The sequence below is a fragment of the Somniosus microcephalus genome, chromosome 7 (assembly GCF_052327205.1).
Source record: "Somniosus microcephalus isolate GS21.2 chromosome 7, FLI_Smic_1.0, whole genome shotgun sequence".
Lineage (NCBI taxonomy): Eukaryota > Metazoa > Chordata > Chondrichthyes > Squaliformes > Somniosidae > Somniosus > Somniosus microcephalus.
Window position 1 is genome coordinate 56,790,909 of NC_140993.1, and position 16,652 is coordinate 56,807,560.

Here is a 16,652-nt window from a genome sequence, read left to right on the forward strand (position 1 = left end):
AATTTCAGGCTACTCGACCATGGTGCCTGCATTAGGTGTCAGCTGTGGCTCAGTGGTAACACTCTCACTTCTGACTCACTTGTGAGTTCATGACCCACTTCAGCACATAATCCAGGCTGAGACTTCACTGCAATGCTGCACTATTGGAGGTGCTGTCTTTCGCATGAGACGTTAAATCGAGGCCTTGCCTGCCATCTCAGGTGGACATAAAAGATCCCACAGCACTGTTTAAAGAAGAGCAGGGGAGTTCTCCCAATGTCCTGGCTAATATTTATCCCTCAACCAACATCACTAAAACAGATAATCTGGTCATTATCTCCTTACTGTTTGTGGGAGCTTGCTGCACGCAAGTTGGCTGCCATATTTCCTACATTGCAACAGTGACTACACTTCAGAAAGTATTTAATTGGTTGTAAAGTGCTTTGGAATGCCCTGAAGTTGTGAAAGGTGTAATTGAAATGCAAGTGAGTGTTCCTTTTAGCCCTTAGTATCATGATAGAGTACACAGATGGCCTTTTACCCAAAGGGTATCCTCATCTCCTTATCTCCAGTTCATATGCTTGGAACACAGTGAGCCACGTCACAGCCCAAATAACTAAAATAGGCTTTAGAATGGTGACCACTCAGCTCAGAGCATCAAAATGCCTTACATGTTTCTTGTGGTTTCTGTATCACAAACAATGGGTGCACCTCATTGTGTTATGGTGGGGACGTATTCCAGGAAGCGTGTGGTTTCTTTGTGAAAGGGGGAGGTGTAAGCATTGTCTGTGGTACAGCAGAGTGTTACAGTGGGTGGGTATTCTAGGGAACTTGCTTCATGTGGTGTCTTCTAACAAAGGCTCTGGGGTATTGCAGAGTATCACAGTGAGGGCTGTGTCCTTTTTTCAGAAAATGTTTCCTTTCCCCAATTTTCTTTGTTCCTTTCACGAATGCAGTTATTCTTGATGTTTGAGTTGATTTTAATTTGTACACAAAATGTGGGCTATCTAGGCAAGGCTACATTTATTGCTCATCCGTACATGCCTTGAGAAGATGATGGTGGGCTTTTTCTTTGAACTGTTGCAGTCCTTCTGGTGATGGTGCATCCACAATGGTGCTAAGTAGGGAATTACATGATTTTGGCCTAGTGATAACGAATGAACAACAATATATGTCCAAGTCAGAATAGTGTGCAACTTAGAGGGGAACTTGGAGCTGACTGTTGACAGGTTGCTTAACCATTTTTTGTTTAGTTGGGTGTCTGACTTGCGTAGAGGCCCAACACCGTGTTTACAAGTCTCCAATTCAAGCTACTGACAAATCTATATCCATCTGTAAAATTTCTGTTTGCCTAATATGGAGGTCTCATTCTCTTCCTGTAGGGACACATCCCACTCACCCAAGACCAGAGGACTTGAACACAGGTTGGCAAAGTCAAAGTTTCTGGACTCCTAAGTGTGTGCAAGAAAATTGCCAGAGTTTAACCAAAGCAGTTTTTCACTTCTTGTCCAACTAGGATTATGTTACCCATTGGGAGATGAGGCTGCAGGGTTACTGGAGCCAAGTAGGAAGAATCCCAGCTGCCAGTGACAGGTGTATAGCTCATCAATGAGCTGGGCAATCATCAACAGTGCTCTGGACTACTGTGGACCTACCTGGCTCAGATGGTGGATTACTTGCTTGAAGCAAAGGGTTAACTTGGTTTCCAAGCTTCCAATGCCATGTGTGTCACCTTGGAGCAACCTCAACCCCAAAGAGACTTCACTTACCACACCCACCACCCGAGAAACCAGACACCAAGCTGTAAATTTTCCGAGGCAAGGGTCCAAGGCTCGCTGGGAGAATCAGCTGTAGAGGTTGTTATGTTCAGTCACTCCCAATTTTAATTTTTCTTTTAATTTTAGTAACTGGAATATTGGAAGCACTGTAAATCAGGTGGGCTAATCTATGTGCCTGATTTTCCAGCCCCCTGCTTTCCTGGCTAGAGAGGCACTAGTGTGCTGGGACCCTGGCCTCACATTTTCCCTCAAATGTTTAAAAATACATTTTTCCATTCAATTCTGCGCCTTATGAGGTGTATTAGAAAGAAAGAAATGACCTGCTTTTATATAGTGCCTCGTCACATCTCTCAGAAATGTCTCTATGTGCTTCACATACAATGAATCACTTTGAAGGGCAGTGATTGTTGTTATGTAGGCAAATGCAGCAGCCATTTTGAGCCCACTGAGATCTCACAAGCAGCAATGAGATGAAAGACCAGATAATCTACATTTGATGGCGTTGGGCAAGTGAAGAATGTTGGCCCGAACAGCGGGAGAACTCCCTGCCCTTCTTTGTGTTGTGCCACTGGATCTTTAACATTCACCCGAACCACCAGAAGCAGGCAGGGAACATTATTTATCCAGGTTATTGAGGTTTCCAGGAAATTTTCATCAGTAGCAAAGAAAGACTCAGACCAACATCTTGCTGATTCTGCCCTCTATCTGGTTTTGCCATTGGCGATTGGAAGTAACCATTAGGGGCCAACAGATGCTCTGTGCCACACTACCACTTCACACCGAGCAAAGTATTACCAACAAAACTATTATCCTGTAGCAGCAAAATGAACCATTATGCCTGTGAGACAGTGAATAAAGGGATCAGATGTGTGCATCGTTTGTGATAAATTCCCCCCTCCCTCATTTTTTTTTGGATCATTCTTTGGGCAAGAAAAGTAGGCAGGTGTAAAATGTTTGAGAGTACCTTTTCGAGGAAGTGCAGGAAGGCTAACGGGAGGGCACATGTTGAGTCCACGATTCCACTGGCTCACTGCAAATAAAAGTTGAGAGACAAGTTAACGAATAGTCCATAAACTGAGAAACGGACCTTCACAATTCTTCTGTGTTGCTCTTACTCCCCCCTCCTCTCCTGAAGGCACTGACTCTTTTTCAGATACTATTCGCCAATGCCTCATCCAAGCATCCATTCTTCTTGCGTGAACCTGGACAGTGAGTGTCGATAGATTACTCGACAGTGGGGGTAGGAGGTTAATCACAGCTGAGTCCGATCCTCAACCGAGGTCCTCATGGACGCGCTTTCCAGCGGGGTTTCATTGGACAGAGGTAAACAGCTGGAACCTTGGCTGAATTTAGTGCCCCTCGCTGCTTCCTCCCCCTCCCCAGCACTCCAGCACACACAGCTGAGATCAGTTAACAGCACAGACATGGGGTTGAACCTGGGACTTTCCTGGTCTATATGGCTCAGTTCAACTATACAGAGTATCTTGAGCAGTTGTTTTCACCAGAATTCAGAGCAACGGTGCTTCAAACAGAGGATTTCTTGCCAAACTGGTGGCATGTTTATCATTACTGAGCTGAGTTGAGGGTGCAAGATTCAGATGCTGTGGCTTGATTCAGTTTTGTTAAAAGTAAGTGGTTCATTCCTTATAGCCAATCCTTGGCTCTCAATTATTGTTGTGTAATATCATCAGAAACACATTTATAATGCTGAAGATTTCCAGGCCCATAAACAAAAGCTTTACACATTTCAAAGTGGTGATGTAAGAGCTGTCAAGAACAGATGAAGTAGCCAATAAATGTCTCACAATGTCTCCCCTTTAGAGTTAATGTAAAGCACTACCAGATGCTCTTCTCAGATCAGTCAAATCATGCATTAGAATTTCCTGAGTATTTGCCCCCAGTGACATGCGTAATCGGGGGAGTGTAAAGCAAATACCCAGCGTAAAAAATCAAACCAACTCAGGCGCGGGGGAAAAGATCAAGCAAACTTGGATGGACGTATTTACCCTATGCCTGAATTTCTTTGCTCTTTTACGCCTGTCTATCACTCCCTGCGTCGAATGCATCTCGGCTCATTGTAATGGCTCCCTCCCCAGGCTAAAGAGCTGTACAGGAGAATTTCCTGCTATTAGACTGGTTCAAAACAGGTGTAAAATTAAGCTCAGAATGGTGCAACAGAAAACAAAGTCATCTTCCTGGCGATTTTATGTGATTTTTTTGAGCCATTTAATGAAAAACTTATCCTCGCTGAGATCTGCGCTGTATTTCCTGTTTCTCTGAATGCATTTTTATCTCTTCAGTGCAAGTTATATTAAAAATGCAAATGCTTCCAGGATTGTATGCTTTCAAACATGCTCTGTCTAATGATGGTTAGATGGCTTGAAACTTTAATTTTCATATTTAAAAGAAGGAATATGTGCTCATTTCTGTTTGTTTACATTCTGGCGTATGCTAATGAGATTGCACGAATTTAAGAGTAAATTGACATCGGCAAATGGGCGCACGAATGGGCAATTACGCTCTCACAGGAAATTTCACCCCTTAATGCTAAATTGGCTGTTACTGTATCTTCCAACAAGGAAATCACCCTCAATTCTTTTGATTTAAAATATTTTGGGGTCAGCTTGGAAGTATAGAGAACAGTGAAGAGGAGAATGATAGACTTCAGGAAGACATAGACAGGCTGGTGAAATGGGCGGACACGGGGCAGATGACATTTAACACAGAAAAGCGTGAAGTGATACATTTTGGTAGAAAGAATGGGGAGAGGACATGTAAACTAAATGGTACAATCCTGAACAGAGCGACCTGGGGGTGTGTGTGCACAAATCGTTGAAGGTGGCAGGGCAGGTTGAGAAAGCAATTAAAAAGGTTTACAGGATCCTGGGCTTCATGAGTAGAGGTATAGAGCAAAAAAGTGTGGAAATTATGATGAACCTGTATAAAACACTGGTTCGGCCCCAACTGGAGTATTGTGTCCAATTCTGGGCACCGCACTTTAAGAAGGATGTGAAGGCCTTAGAGAGGGTGCAGAAAAGATTTACAAGAATGATTCTAGGGATGAGGGACTTCAGTTACATTGATAGATTGGAGAAGCTGGGGTTATTCTCATTGGAGCAGAGAAGATTGAGAGGAGATTTGATAGAGGTGTTCAAAATCATGAGGGGTCTGGACAGAGTAGATAGAGAGAAATTGTTCCCATTGGCAGAATGGTTGAGAACCAGAGGACACAGATTTAAGGTGATTGGCAAAAGAACCAAAGGCGACGTAAGAAAAAACTTTTTTATGCAGCGAGTGGTTAAGATCTGGAATGTACTGCCTGAAAGGGTAGTGGAGGCAGACTCAATTTTATTTTTCAAAAGGTAGTTGGATAAATGTCTGAAGGAAAAAAATTGCAGGGCTACGGGGATAGGGCGGGGGAGTGGGACTAGCTGAAGTGCTGTTGAGAGAGCCGGCATGGGCTCGATGGGCCAAATGACCTTCTTCCGTGCTGTAACCATTCTATGATTCTATGAAGTATTGTAGTCATCAAGGAAAAGGGTGTTGGTGCAAGGAAATAGAACACTTTCCAACTTTGGGAACCCACTGTCAGCACCAGGCACCTCCAGGTTAAGTAAGCAGAGTAAAGCTCGCCAACTTGAATACTGGCCTCCCGCCTGTGGGACCTGGAGTTGTAGCAGGCTGATGGAATGAATGTAAACCAATTTAAAAAAAAGATACATCTGGAAATGTAGAGTTTATTACATACCAGGCTTCTGGTACCATCCAAACGGAGAGGTTAGCCTGTCCACATCAGCTGACTCACAGTCTAGGATACGCCAGCTCTGAACTTCCTCACTGCAGGACTGCACTCCAAGACTATTGAGCGTAAGGCATGTCATCTCCATGTCTAGCAAATGTATTTGATAAAGAAAGTAAATATTAACAGGAAAATCCTCGGTTCCCCCTAAGCCAGTTTTACAGGCAATGCCATCCCACATTTACTTCACCCAAGTGACCATTCTTCACACTGTGTTGGCCTTGGAGGTAGGTAACAGTCAAGCCTCACCCCGTCCTCACCCAACATCCACACATACACATTTCCAGGAGACGTCACTGGGTAGTAATCAGGAGCAGGAACACTGACTAAATGCTTTTCCACCCGCTGCCAAAGCCAATCAGTCACCACCCTAGCTGAGAGCAGCCAGTTAAGCATGAGCCGGGAACCGGTCCTGGGACCTTCTGGGTCTTTCTGAATGAATTAACCACATGATGCAATAACCACCTGAGCAACAGGAGGAGCTCAGTTCAATGCTCTTGGGCAATGTGACCCATCCGACTGTACGCAAACCAAAAATAAGGTGAATCAGGACAATAATTTGCATATAAAGTTAAACCAAACACTGAATACTGTGCCATCTATAAGGTTGTGTGGTTTATAACGGTACCTATAGCATTCTGGTGGAGACCGGCCTATTCAGCACAACAGCAGTTTAACCTGTAAGTGCACTTACACCAGTGAGGCTTTGGAGGGCTTGCAACACTCAGGGGTAGGGCTTCCATGGGGGTTCGCCCAATCTCCTACCATAACTTTGGCAGAAGACCAATGGAAACCTCAGAGAAAAAGAGTAAATGGTCGTTTACACCGTTTCTCCGGGTCTTTCGCTGATCTTCGGCCGAAGTTACGGTGGGAGATCAGAAGAAACGCTGCAGAAATTTGAATCCTCACAGTATAAACCGAATAGATCCAAATAATAACCACTGAATTGAAATTCATTGTGCTTATCAGCAGGACCCATACACTTAAGAACATAAGAACATAAGAAATAGTAGCTGGAGTAGGCCATTTGGCCCTTCGAGCCTGCTCTGCCATTCAATAAGATCGTGGCTGATCTTCTACCTCAACTCCATCTTCCCGCACTATCCCCATATCCCTTAATTCCCTTAGTTCCCCAAAATGTATCGACCTCTGTCTTGAATATATTCAGTGACTGAGCATCCACAATTCTCTGGGGTAAATAATTCCAAAGATTCACAATCCTTTGAGTGAAGAAATTTCTCCTCATCTCAGTCCTAAATGGCCGACCCCTTATTCTGAGACTGTGACTCCGTATTCTAGTCCCCAGGGGAAACATTTTCTCAGCATTAACCCTGTCAAGTCCCTTAAGAATTTTATGTTTCAATTAGATCACCTCTCATTCTTCTAAACTCTAGAGAATATAAGCCTAGTCTACTCAATCTCTCCTTATAGGGCAATCCCCTCATCTCAGGAACCAGTCTAGTGAACCTTCGCTGCACTCCCTCTGAGGCAAGTATGTCTTTCCTTAGGTAAGGAGACCAGAACTGTACACAGTACTCCAGGTGTGGCCTCACCAATACCCTGTATAATTGTAGTAAGACTTCTTTGCTCTTGATCTGTGCTTATGGGTCTAGTGAGTCATTTTGTCCCAGTCATTCCTGAGGTGTCATTCCTATTTAAGTACAGAATTGAAAAAGTCAACTGTGGTACATCTGGCTAGTCCCAAAGTTCAAAAAGTATCTCATTAGGCTTTATCTCTTCTACTACTTGATTCCTTTTTTTTTTGCTGCACAAAAGGCGATTCAGCTCCCTCTTGAATTTGCTAATGCTGTCCACCTTCACTGTCTTCCTGTTCCATACATTCACCACCCTTTGTGGGAAGCAGCTAAATGTAAGCTGCTTAGTTACCTTACCTCTTCCGGGTTTGCGTCTGTGGTACCAGTTACGGAGTTTCACTCCAAATATCCTTGGTCCCACTCTGCTGGTATAAAATGGTGGAGTGGGTGCCACTATCCTCTGGTCTTTCCTGGATCAGGGTATATTTTGCCATATTTTCAGTGACTTTTGCCCCAGTGCCCCAGCGGGCCCAAGGAATTTTGGACCCTTTGTACTTTTGTCAAACAATTTATTTTGGTTCAACTTATCTTATATTAAAGACAGTGATCAATAGATTTTTGAATATTAAGCGAATCATAGGAACAGTGCAGGAAAGTGGAGATGAGGTAGAAGATCAGCCATGATCTTATTGAATGGCGGAGCAGGCTCAAGAGGCCAAATGGTCTACTCCTGTTCCCTCTTTAACAGCTTAGTATTTAATGGCTTCTCTTTTTCTTAGTGTACAGTCTGCTACACTCTGCTCATTTATTCATTGATAGTTAATACCTGGCATCCGTGGGTCTTTAAGAAATCCGAATCCTTTGCAACAGGAATCTTCATCGCACAAGCGTTCACACTCAAAGAACCTTGGAGCACAAAGATGCAGCGAGTCAGTTCAGCAGCAATCTTTACAACAATATTACTCTAACTTTTGGCTAAGGGTCACAATCCAAACCAATGATTTTCCCCAGGATACCCTCCAGAAAGCTGAAGCACATTGCACGACAGAGTGAAGGGACACAGGTCTGAGTCTGCAGTTCCCACATGGGAGCTCCTAGTTTCAATCGTGCCATTGTGGTTATTTGTTGGATGGTAAATCGGCATTTCCTCACAGGAAAAGGGGCAATAAAGAGTTAATAGTTGTATTTTAATGGGGTCCTTTCACTTGTTGCATGTATCTGGAATAACTCTGTTTCCTAATTGTGTTCCTTTGCCATTTTTTTGCTGAAGACTAGGAAGTGGAGGGGAAATAGCCCTGAATCTGAACAGTAAGCATTCTAAAACTGGACAGCTGTGCCTGGGGGCCAAAGGCAAATGGAACAGGAAGTCTGCTGGTGCCCAGAAGGTGAAGGGGAGGTGGGCCACAATTGACCCCCTGCCTATATTATAATTAGATTATCTTATGGTGCAGTGCGTTGTTCCCAAGATTTTCCAACATGGACAGTTCCTAAAGTGTCTAAGCATTGAGCAAGTGAACAAAAGGATAATGGAATGTTGGCCTTTAACTCAAAGGGACTGGAATACAAAGGGGAGGAAGTGATGCTTCAGTTGTGTAGCGCCGTGGTCAGACCGCACCTGCGTTCCACACCTCAGGAAGGATATAGTGGCCTTGGAGGTGGTGCCACGCAGATTCAATAAAATGATACCTGCGCTTAAAACATTAAATTATGGGGATAGTTTGCATAAACCTGGTTTGTGTCCCCCTGATCTAATTGAAGTGTTTGAAATAATAAAAAAATTATATCTCCCGATGGGGAATCCAGAACAAAGGGGCATAATCTTAAAATTAGAGACAGACCATTCAGAAGTGAATTCAGGAGTGAAATCAGGAAGCACCTTTTCATAGAAACATAGAAAAAACATAGAAAAATAGGAGCAGGAGTAGGTCATTTGGCCCTTCGAGCCTGCTCCGCCATTCAATATGATCATGGCTGATCCTCTATCTCAATACCATATTCCCGCTCTCTCCCCATACCCCTTGATGCCTTTTGTACCCTTCACACAAAGGGTAGTAAAAATTGGGAGCTCTCGCCCTCAAAAGACTGTGAATGCTGGCACAATTGGAGTATTCAAGACTGAGATTGCTAGATTTTTGTTCGGTAAGTTTATCAAGGAATATGGAGCTAAGGCAGGTAAATGAAGTTGAGGTATATATCAGCAATGGCGGAGCAGGCTCAAGGAAATAAGCAAATCAAGAGGGCGAGTCCAATGTCTGCTGTGAACTCCACTGTAAAGAAGGCCTTGGAGGATGAATACTTACCCAGATTGGATCCCTCTTGCAGTCACGTTCAGCCTGTTCCTTACCGAGATTCCCCACAGCTCTTGAAATGCCAAGCGGCTGTAGAAATTTTTCACACTTCCTTCCAGCACATCTGCAGGAAAGATAGTGTAATTCAGATTGATTGTTGACTTCCTGACCCATTATCTCCCTCTGGAATAATGCATTTTACTCAAAGTCTCAGTGACCCATTTACTGTACCATCATTTGATGGATATGAAAATTATTTTCTTCACAATATTGCAATGCCAGTTGTTAAACAGTAGGTATCACCATCAGTGCTCTCCTGAAAAGCCAAATGTTACATTCCAGTTAATGCACAGGATGAGGTATGTTACTGTGAAAGTTACTCAATGAAAGTTCAGAATTCTTAATAATAAGTTAACATGAGAGGTGAGATTTTCCTGTGTCTGCATCCAGGTACAGTTGATAGCTTGGGCAAAGCGATCAAGTGTCAGTTGTGGCTCAGTGGTAGCTGTCTCACTTCTGCGTCAGAAGGTTGTGGGTTCATAGTCCCACTCTAGACACCAGCACACAATCAGCACTTCAGTGTAGTACTGAGGGAGTGCTGCACTGTCGGAGGTACAATCCTTCGGATGAGGCGTGAAACCAGGCCCCAGTCTGCCCTCTCAGGTGGATGTAAAAGCTCTTATGGCACTATTTCAAAGAAGAGCAGGGGAGTTCTCTCCAGTGTTCTGGCCAATGTCTATCCCTCAATCAACATCACTAAAACAGATCTGTCATTATCTCATTGCTGTTTGTGGGACCTTGCTATGTTTGCTGTCACTTTTCCTACATTCCAACAGTGATTACATCCGTAAGACAAAGGTCCTCTACCAACCTGTCCCCGCCACACAGTACTGCCCCCCGATTATCAAAATCCATGACAAGGCCTTGGACAACATGGGCCACTTGCCATACCTCAGGAGCCTATTGTCAACAAGGACAGACGTCGATGACGAAGTCCAGCACCGCCTTCAGTGTGCCAGTGCAGCCTTCGGTCGCCTGAGGAAGAGAGTGTTTGAAGACCAGGACCTCAAACCCGGCACTAAGCTTATGGTCTACAGAGCAGTAGTAATACCCGCCCTCCTGTATGCCTCAGAGACATGGACCATGTACAGCAGGCATCTCAAAGCACTGCAGAGGTACCACCAACACTGCCTCTGCAAGATCCTGCAAATCCATTGGCAGGATAGGCGCACCAACGTCAGTGTTCTCGCTCAGGCCAACATCCCCAGCATCGAAGCTTTGACCATGCTCGATCAACTCCAATGGACGGGTCACATTGCCTGCATGCCCGATACGAGACTCCCAAAACAAGTGCTCTACTCGGAGCTCCGACATGGTAAGAGAGCCCCAGGTGGGCAGAGGAAATGCTTCAAGGACACCCTCAAAGCCTCCTTGAAAAAGTGCAACATCCCCACCGACACCTGGGAATCCCTGGCCCAAGACCGTACAAAGTGAAGGAGAAGCATCCGGGAAGGTGCCAAATACCTCGAGTCTCTTCGCTGGGAGCAAGCGGAAGCCAAGCGCAAACAGCGGAAGGAGCGCATGTCAACCCAAGCACCCCACCCACCCGCCCCTTCAACCACCATCTGCCACACCTGTGACAGAGACTGTAGGTCCTGCATTGGACTCATCAGTCACCTGAGAACTCAGTTTTAATGTGGAAGCAAGTCATCCTCGGGTCCGAGGGACTGCCTAAGAAGAAGACACTACAAAAAATGTGTAGACCCAGGAAAACCTTCCCAAAGGAATTTCAGCAACAGGAAAAGCAAATAGCTAAGCAAACACTTATAGACCCTGCTTTCACCAAATTTCTTAATCCGTCTCTACCAAAACAAATCTAATTGACTCTTCAGATGATTTTCTTTTTCACATAGAATTACAATAGAAATGACACCATGGAAACAGGTCCTTCGGCCCAACCAGTCCTCATTGCACATGGTGAGACAGCTTTCTTCAGGGAACCCCGGTGTCAGCCATGGCTCAGTGGATAGCATTCTCACCTCTGATTCAGAAGGTCAAGGGTTCAAGACAAACTTCATGAAATGTGAGAACATCATGTCGGTTGACACTTCAGTGCAGTACGAAGGGGGTTCTGCACTGCTGGAGGTGCTGCCTGTTGGATAAAACGTTAAACCGAGGCTCCATCTGCCCTCAGGTGGATGGAAAAGATCCCATGGCACGTTTCGAAGAAGAGCAGGGGAGTTCTCCCTGGTGTCCTCACCAACATTTATCCCTCGACCAACATCGCTAAAGCAGATCATCAGGTCATTATCTCATCACTGTTTGTGGGGCCTTGCTGTGCACAGATTGGCTGCCGTGTCAATGCTATAACAATGACTATACTTCAAAAAATACTTAATTAGTTATAAAGCACTTTAGGACATCCTGAGGTTGTGAAAGACATTGGCCCAGTAATTCCTGTCACAACGTGTGAGTACGGATGGGGTACTCACGCGTGTGCCTGGAGGAATTGCCGGTTTTCAGCATGCACAGCGCATGCGCTGAAAACCGGCGTTTCCTGTCCTCTGACCCAAGGCAGCGCGTGCGCAGTGAAATTCCTTTTTTTTTTCAGAGTTGCCCGAGTGTAAAGGCCTCCGGTTTTTACGCGTGGAAAAACCAGACGTAAGTACTTAGTTTTACAGGTAAGTGGTCTTTTAGTACAATTTAGAATTTTTTTTTCCACAGGTTTATTATTTTTAAAGAATTTACAGTAAGGTAAGTTTAGTTTTAGACCCTATTTTTAAAAAATTTATTTTTTTCAAAAATGTGATTAATTGTTTAAAATATTTTTTTAAACTTATTTAGTTAATATAATCAGTGGGATGTTTTTTTAAAAATTTTATTTAAAGTTTAAGTAGTGTTTTGGCAGCCCATACTTTTCATGAGTTTGACAGTTCTTACTCTCAAACTCATGACTGAAGTTTCCCCTCCCCTGATTGGCTGCACAGTGCTCACCTGATCCCAGCCGGCACATCGCACTAACTACGCCGCTGGATCAGGTAAGCACATCGCGCCGACATCTGAACCAGGCCAGTGACAGGAAATGCAAGCAGGCCCGGGCTTCAGGTGTCAGCGCGCAGGGTGAGTGCACATCGGGGGCTTGCACGCGCGGCAAGCTCCCGATCCTAATTTCAGGGCCATTATATAAATGTAAGTCTTTCTTCTTTTTCTTTGTTTTACTTGCTGTTGGTAAATGAGCAATCATTGTCCCATGTAGTTTTTTGAACAGTGCAGTTGCCAGAGAGAATTTTTCTTCATCATTAAATTAAATAAATGTAAAGGAGCCTCCAGCAACACTCCACATATAATTAAATCCGGGATTCGGCTGAAGCTCCCCTTGAAAAGTCCCTGATTTATCTTTTCCATACCATTTAGTATCTTATACCTCTCATCTTCCTTTCAAGGCTGAAAGGTCCACATTTCTCCAGTTTTACCTCATCGCTCAGACCTCTAACACTAGAGATCAGCCTTGTGCTCCATCTCTGAACTCCTGCCCAACTGTCTCCTTTGTGTTCTTGGTAACCAAACTTGACACCAAACTACTCAAGATGTGGTCTGACCATACAGTTTAATCAAAACTTCCTTTGATATATATTTTGGTGATATGAGTCAACATTTTGTTTCCCTTGCATGTCTTTGTGCATTACTCAAGAGCTACTGTTGACATTAATGAGCACTGAGGTCCAGTGGAAAGGCACAGCTCTGTGTACACACAATCCCTCACACTGGTGGGTTTCCAATATCAGCTGAGATACAGTACATGGAATTTGGGGGAAGGGGAAATGTAAAACAGAAATAAAACATTTTAGAATGAAATTGGCCACAGCATCCTGAAAATTTTCAGTTGATCAGAGAGAGCCAGCATGGATTTGGAAAAGGTAGGTCATGCCTGACGAACCTGTTTGGATTTTTTGAAGAGGTGACTAAAGTAGTGGACAGGTGAATGTCTATGGGTGTTATTTATATGGACTTCCAAAAGGCATTCCATAAAGTCCCTCATAAGTGACTGTTAACTGAAGTTGAAGATCATGGAATTGAGGGAAAATTATTGATCTGGTTAGGATATTGGCTGAGAGGCAGGAGACAGAGAGTAAAGATAATAAGCAAGTACTTTAATTGGCAGGATGTGACTAGTGGCATCCCACAGGGATCTATGTTGGGGCCTCAACTATTCACTGTATTTATTAACCACTTAGATGGCGGGATAGAGAGCCACATATCCAAGTTTGCTGATGACACAAAGATAGGCGGCATTGGAAGCAGTGTAGATGGAAGCGTAAAATTACAAAGAGCTATTAATAGATTGTGAATGGGCAAAACTGTGGCAAATGGATTTCAATATAGGCAAAAGTGAGGTCATCTGCTATTGGCCTAAAAAAGATAGATCATAGTACTTTCTAAATGGTGAAAGGCTAGAAGCAGTGGAAATCCAAAGAGACTTAAGGGTCCATGCACATAGATCATGGACAGGTACAAAAAATAATGAAAAAGGCGAATGGAATGCTTGTTTTTATATCTAGAGGACTAGAATACAAGGGGGTAGAAGTCATGCTACAGCTATACAAAGCCCTGGTTAGACCACACGTTGTTCAGTCTGGGCACCACACCTTAGTAAGAATATATTGGCCTTGGAGGGAGTGCAGCATATTTACTGGAATGATACCTGGATTACAAGGGTTAAATTACAGGGAGAGATTACCCAAACTAGGGTTGTATTCCCTGGAATTTAGGAGGTTAAGGGGTGATTTGATCAAAGTTTTCAAGATATTAAGGGGAACTGATACGGAGAAACTATTTCCACTGGTTGAGGAGTCTAGAACTAGGGGACAGCCTAAAAATCAGAGCTAGGCCTTCCAAGAGTGAAGTTAGGAAACACTTCTATACGCAAAGGGTTGAGAAGTTTGGAGCTCCCTTCCACAAATGGCAGCTGATGTTGGGTCAATTGTTAATTTTAAATCTGAGATTGATAGATTTTTGTTAACCAAAGGTATTAAGGGATATGGGGCAAAGGCGGGTATATGGAGTTTGGTCACCAATCATCTATGATCTCATTGAATGATGGAACAGGCTCGAGGGGCAGAATGGCCTACTCCTGTTCCTATGTTCCTGTAACCCCTTCACGGTTCTCTAGATATATGTGAGATGTGGTCTCTGTTGTAGACAGTATTCTATAGTCCAGTAAGGAGATCACTACTACAATGGCTTAATTCTAATTATCTTACTTTATAGTTTTAACGTCAGACAGTATAAGAAGATTACGGGTCAATGACCTAAATTAGACATTTGCATACATTAGAATGAATCTAGACATAATAAACATACATTCTCCATTTATATGGATTCAAAGGAGAATCTGTCCCTGTGTCCAAATTCGAGTGCACTCTTTCGTTGGCGCGCTTAAGTTGGAGCTCATGGTATGTATAATGTCTGCAAGACTTACGACTCCGAACCCCTTCGTTGAATTCTCTTCACGATCACTGAATCCCACTTTGAGTTCTGGATGCAGTGCTACTAATACGAAGGGCGGCGGCCGAGTTTGGAAGCCCGGGACGGGATGCGGCAGCCATTTGCCTCCTGAGCCCTCTTTTCAGAGCTCCTGCCCTCTTTTCTTCCAGTCGCTCCTTTCTTCCCGCTCGAAAAACCCGACTCCACCCCTTCCTCCTGGGGTTTCTGCCTGGAGACTGCGCAGCCTCACTGTCTGCAACAGTTGATACTGGTGCAGAATTATGGAAAGTATGCTCTTAGTCACATTGTGTCCTTAAAAGTTCTTGCCGTACCTTCACATGGGCAACTTTAACCCAGGGATTTATAACAATGATAATACAGTGTCTAAGTTAAAGATTGATAACCATACTTAGCGTACATAACATTTCCAGTGGGTATTACACTCCCCCCCTACCAAATATAGGCATGTCCCCATGACTAATGAACTTTACACATAAGTGGTTGCATGCTTCCCAACCATGTATAAAGGGAGGTAACATATCGAACCGTAGGGGCTATCATTACACTTGGCACTCCTAGTGCACTGTATGTCAATCTTTCAGGAACCTTCTTAACTCGCTGTGAGCTCCTTATTTCGGATACCCGGTCTTCAGTTCCTTCAACTACATTGGAGGCGTTGGTTCCTTTGTTATCATGCCTTTCAGTCTCTTTTATCTCCTTCTCGGAAGCATCTGGTTCTTCCCAGACCATGTCCAAGTCTGAGCTAAATGGTTCAGACAATTCATCCAGATTCTGTCTTATGCGTCTTTCTGGGAGGTCGTACCATAGATCCCATTCTTCATCTTCCGACTCATCAGGTTCCTCATGATCCACACACTGTGTCATGGGTTTTCTGTGTTCTGGAACAAAGTTTTCCTGGTTTCTTGTTTTTTTCCTTCTTCTTCTCTGCAGGGTTCTCCTACTAGGTGTCGGCTCATTATCTGCTGGCGGATCCAGATGCACTTGCTGTCCCAATGGCAGGATATGATTCCGGTGCAGTATTTTTATGGGTCCATTCCCACCTGCAGGTTTTAGCCGAAACACAGGTAGTTGTGACATTTGACTTTCAACAATGTAAGGTGTAGAAGCCCAGCGGTCTGCTAACTTATGTTTCCCTTGAAGTCCTAGGTTCCGTATGAGAACTCGGTCACCAGGCATGAGTTGGGAAAAACGGATCTTCTGGTCATACCTCTGCTTATTTCCTTTATTCTGTTTGGCAGAAACAGACTCAGCAAGTTCATAAGCAGCTTGCAATTCCTTTCTCATGTCAGATACACACTTGAGGTAAGTTCTCTGTGATGTGCCATCACTGGATACTCCGAAACACAAATCCACCGGCATCCTCGCTTCACGTCCAAACATGAGGTAGTACGGTGAAAAACCAGTAGCGTCATTTCGGGTACAATTATAAGAATGAACAAGATGTCCAATGTGCCGACTCCACTTGTTCTTTCGCTTTGAATCCAGCGTTCCAAGCATGTCTAACAAAGTACAGTTAAACCGCTCAGGTTGAGGATCTCCCTGAGGATGGTATGGAGTTGTTCTTGACTTCTCAATCCCGAGCATGGACAACAACTCATGTATAAGTCTACTTTCAAAGTCTCTACCTTGATCACTGTGTATTCGCTTTGGCAGTCCATAGTGGATGAAGTATTTCTCCCACAACACTTTGGCAACGGTGGATGCTTTCTGATCCTTTGTGGGAAAAGCTTGGGCGTAGCGAGTATAATGATCTGTAATGACCAAGACA

At 44.0% G+C, this 16,652-nt stretch overlaps 1 protein-coding gene across 1 annotated transcript in view; it reads right to left on the reverse strand.

Moving 5' to 3' along the window:
- Nucleotides 1-16,652, reverse strand: part of tg (thyroglobulin) — a 604,630-nt gene that overhangs the window by 366,365 nt on the left and 221,613 nt on the right. Inside the window, exons 30-33 of the mRNA XM_085993935.1 lie at nt 9,392-9,503; nt 7,918-7,997; nt 5,506-5,646; nt 2,722-2,787 (exon numbers count right to left, since the gene is read on the reverse strand). Coding sequence (XP_085850061.1) covers nt 2,722-2,787; nt 5,506-5,646; nt 7,918-7,997; nt 9,392-9,503 — 399 coding nt within the window. The remainder of the gene's footprint in view (nt 1-2,721; nt 2,788-5,505; nt 5,647-7,917; nt 7,998-9,391; nt 9,504-16,652) is intronic.